This window comes from Salmo trutta, chromosome 26 (genome assembly GCF_901001165.1).
Source record: "Salmo trutta chromosome 26, fSalTru1.1, whole genome shotgun sequence".
Taxonomy (NCBI): domain Eukaryota; kingdom Metazoa; phylum Chordata; class Actinopteri; order Salmoniformes; family Salmonidae; genus Salmo; species Salmo trutta.
The window spans coordinates 42,617,535-42,622,534 of NC_042982.1; the positions used below are offsets into that span (position 1 = coordinate 42,617,535).

The 5,000-nt window shown below is 47.9% G+C and overlaps 1 protein-coding gene across 1 annotated transcript in view; it reads left to right on the top strand.

The window, feature by feature from the left end:
* The window catches only part of LOC115163807 (T-lymphoma invasion and metastasis-inducing protein 1), a gene marked incomplete in the record, with an annotated part of 181,316 nt that overhangs the window by 99,487 nt on the left and 76,829 nt on the right, over nucleotides 1-5,000 (top strand). Inside the window, 1 exon segment of the mRNA XM_029715989.1 lies at nucleotides 167-352. Within this exon segment, the coding sequence (XP_029571849.1) occupies nucleotides 167-352 (186 nt within the window).

Here is a 5,000-nt window from a genome sequence, read left to right on the forward strand (position 1 = left end):
GTATGTATGTATGTATGTATACATACATACACACACACACACACACACACACACACACACACACACACACACACACACACACACACAAAGTCAGTCACATGTACAAGTAGTTATGCAGATAGCTAGTTATAAGCTAGTTGTAAACAATGTCTTTGTATCTTTCCAGAAGAGTCACGAGGGGACAGCGAAGAGCCTTCCTCAGGTCAACTCAGACAGTCACATGACAGACAGTGATATCTGGGTGCCTGACCACCTGACCCCGTCCTGGGTGTGTCTACCTAACGACCAGCCTGTCCTCGCCATCATCCAGCCTGGAGAGTCTGCTCTGGACGTTCTGGAGACCATCTGCAAGGTAACTAGCAACTTAACTAACCTACACTGGAGACCGTCTGCAAGGTAACTACCAACTTAACTAACCTACACTGGAGGACCATCTGCAAGGTAACTAGCAACTTAACTAACCTACACCAGAGACCATCTGCAAGGTAACTACCAACTTAACTAATCTACACCAGAGACCATCTGCAAGGTAACTACCAACTTAACTAACCTACACCAGAGACCATCTGCAAGGTAACTACCAACTTAACTAACCTACACTAGAGGACCATCTGCAAGGTAACTACCAACTTAACTAACCTACACTGGAGGACCATCTGCAAGGTAACTACCAACTTAACTAACCTACACCAGAGACCATCTGCAAGGTAACTACCAACTTAACTAACCTACACCAGAGACCATCTGCAAGGTAACTACCAACTTAACTAACCTACACTGGAGGACCATCTGCAAGGTAACTAGCAACTTAACTAACCTACACCAGAGACCATCTGCAAGGTAACTACCAACTTAACTAATCTACACCAGAGACCATCTGCAAGGTAACTACCAACTTAACTAACCTACACCAGAGACCATCTGCAAGGTAACTACCAACTTAACTAACCTACACTGGAGGACCATCTGCAAGGTAACTACCAACTTAACTAACCTACACTGGAGGACCATCTGCAAGGTAACTAACCTACACTGGAGGACCATCTGCCAGGTAACTACCAACTTAACTAACCTACACTGGAGACCATCTGCAAGGTAACTACCAACTTAACTAACCTACACTGGAGGACCATCTGCAAGGTAACTACCAACTTAACTAACCTACACTGGAGACCATCTGCAAGGTAACTACCAACTTAACTAACCTACACCAGAGACCATCTGCAAGGTAACTACCAACTTAACTAACCTATACTGGAGGACCATCTGCAAGGTAACTACCAACTTAACTAACCTACACTGGAGGACCATCTGCAAGGTAACTAGCAACTTAACTAACCTACACTGGAGGACCATCTGCAAGGTAACTACCAACTTAACTAACCTACACCAGAGACCATCTGCAAGGTAACTAACCTACACTGGAGGACCATCTGCAAGGTAACTAACCTACACCAGAGACCATCTGCAAGGTAACTAGCAACTTAACTAACCTACACTGGAGGACCATCTGCAACTTAACTAACCTACACTGGAGGACCATCTGCAAGGTAACTACCAACTTAACTAATTTACACTGGAGGACCATCTGCAAGGTAACGACCAACTTAACTAACCTACACCAGAGACCATCTGCAAGGTAACTAGCTCCATCTGCAGCTTTCTCACGGTCAGTCAGTAATGACCTAGTTAAGCCTCATCACACCAAGGGGTCCCTCCATCTCGTCCTGGCCTTGGACTACCAGCGTTGTATAATACTTTCATGTGTTAGTTTATCCTCTGGACTCTGGAACAGACCAGACCAGGACAGGACTGATGACAGCTCCTAAAGACTGAACCAAGCCCATCACTGCCCAGTCATTACACAGCCAGCGTAGCCCCACAGACAGACAGACAGAACAGGAGGTGATGACAGCCATTACACAGCCAGCGTAGCCCCACAGACAGATGAAACAGGACGTGATGACAGTCATTACACAGCCAGCTCAGCCCCACAGACGGAACAGGACGTGATGACAGCCATTACACAGCCAGCTCAGCCCCACAGACAGAACAGGATGTGATGACAGCCATTACACAGCCAGCGTAGCCCCACAGACAGACAGACAGAACAGGAGGTGATGACAGCCATTACACAGCCAGTGTAGCCCCACAGACAGATGAAACAGGACGTGATGACAGTCATTACACAGCCAGCTCAGCCCCACAGACAGATGTAACAGGACGTGATGACAGCCATTACACACCCAGCGTAGCCCCAAAGACAGATGAAACAGGACGTGATGACAGCCATTACACAGCCAGCGTAGCCCCACAGACAGAACAGGACGTGATGACAGCCATTACACAGCCAGCTCAGCCCCACAGACAGAACAGGACGTGATGACAGCCATTACACAGCCAGCTCAGCCCCACAGACAGAACAGGACGTGATGACAGCCATTACACAGCCAGCGTAGCCCCACAGACAGATGAAACAGGACGTGATGACAGCCATTACACAGCCAGCGTAGCCTCACAGACAGACGGAACAGGACGTGATGACAGTCATTACACAGCCAGCTCAGCCCCACAGACAGACAGATGAAACAGGACGTGATGACAGCCATTACACAGCCAGCTCAGCCCCACAGACAGATGAAACAGGACGTGATGACAGCCATTACACAGCCAGCTCAGCCCCACAGACAGACGGAACAGGACGTGATGACAGCCATTACACAGCCAGCTCAGCCCCACAGACGGAACAGGACGTGATGACAGCCATTACACAGCCAGCTCAGCCCCACAGACGGAACAGGACGTGATGACAGCCATTACACAGCCAGCGTAGCCCCACAGACAGAACAGGACGTGATGACAGTCATTACACAGCCAGCGTAGCCTCACAGACAGACGGAACAGGACGTGATGACAGTCATTACACATCCAGCTCAGCCCCACAGACAGAACAGAACGTGATGACAGTCATTACACATCCAGCTCAGCCCCACAGACAGAACAGGACGTGATGACAGCCATTACACAGCCAGCTCAGCCCCACAGACAGAACAGGACGTGATGACAGTCATTACACATCCAGCTCAGCCCCACAGACAGAACAGAACGTGATGACAGTCATTACACATCCAGCTCAGCCCCACAGACAGAACAGAACAGGACAGCAGTTAAATGAGATAGACGCTACTGTGTTGGATGAGCTTGTTCAGTCATTGGGGATCATTTGCGATTGTAGTTTTACTTCGCATTACAACGGTCATTATGGCTGTGACTTCACACAGAGATGAGGTACGGGCTGAGTCCCAAATGACAACTAAACTACTGGATTATTAGTGTGTATTTCATTCCTTTTTAGTATAGTGAACTCTTTTAGTATAGTGAATTATTTTAGTATAGTGAATTGTACAATAAAAATGTTGTCTTGTTTTTATTCTCTCAACAAAAACGAAGAGTAGTCACAAGATTTACTGCGATTGCGTATGAAAGAGGTCAAATTAAGCTAGTGTCAAATATTTAGAATGTTTTAGAAAATTGTTTTGATCTGAAATGGCCACATTTTCACTAATAGGTTGTTAGCTGCTGGTAACAGTTTAAACACAGTATATGTTAGCTGCTGGTAACAGTTTAAACACAGTATATGTTAGCTGCTGGTTACAGTTTAAACACAGTATAGGTTGTTAGCTGCTGGTAACAGTTTAAACACAGTATATGTTAGCTGCTGGTAACAGTTTAAACACAGTATATGTTGTTAGCTGCTGGTAACAGTTTAAACACAGTATAGGTTAGCTGCTGGTTACAGTTTAAACACAGTATATGTTGTTAGCTGCTGGTTACAGTTTAAACACAGTATATGTTGTTAGCTGCTGGTTACAGTTTAAACACAGTATATGTTAGCTGCTGGTTACAGTTTAAACACAGTATATGTTGTTAGCTGCTGGTTACAGTTTAAACACAGTATATGTTGTTAGCTGCTGGTTACAGTTTAAACACAGTATATGTTAGCTGCTGGTTACAGTTTAAACACAGTATATGTTGTTAGCTGCTGGTTACAGTTTAAACACAGTATATGTTAGCTGCTGGTTACAGTTTAAACACAGTATATGTTGTTAGCTGCTGGTTACAGTTTAAACACAGTATATGTTAGCTGCTGGTTACAGTTTAAACACAGTATATGTTGTTAGCTGCTGGTTACAGTTTAAACACAGTATAGGTTAGCTGCTGGTTACAGTTTAAACACAGTATATGTTAGCTGCTGGTAACAGTTTAAACACAGTGTCGGTGTGTTTTAAGTTGTTAAATGCACAGTGTATCCACGGCATTACTGAAATGTGAATATGTTGTACTGTGATATAGCCAGCAGATGGGCGGGGCTCTAGGCCAGCTGCCTATAGGGCCAGACATGGGCGGGGGCTCTAGCCAGTGCCTATTGGGCCAGATGGTCGGGGCTCTAGCCAGCTGCCCTTATAGGGCCCAGGATGGGCGGGGCTCTAGCCAGCTGCCTATAGGGGCCCAGATGGGCCGGGCTCTAGCCAGCTGCCTAATATGGGCCAGATGGGGCGGGGCTCTAGCCAGCTGCCTATAGGGCCAGATGGGCGGGGCTCTAGCCAAGCTGCCTAATAGGGCCAGATGGGCGGGGCTCTAGCCAGCTGCCTATAGGGCCAGATGGGCGGGCTCTAGCCAGCTGCCTATAGGGCCAGATGGGCGGGGATCTAAGCCAGGCTGCCTATAGGGCCAGATGGGCGGGGCTCTAGCCAGCTGCCTATTAGGGCCAGATGGGCGGGGCTCTAGCCAGCTGCCTATAGGGCCGATGGGCGGGGCTCTAGCCAAGCTCGCCTATAGGGCCAGATGGGCAGGGGCTTAGCCAGCTGCCTATAGGGCCCAGATGGGCGGGGCTCTAGCCAGCTTGCCTATAGGGCCAGATGGGCCGGGCTCTAGCCAGCTGCCTATTAGGGCCAGATGGCGGGGGCTCTAGCCAGCGCCTCTAGGGCCAGATGGGCGGA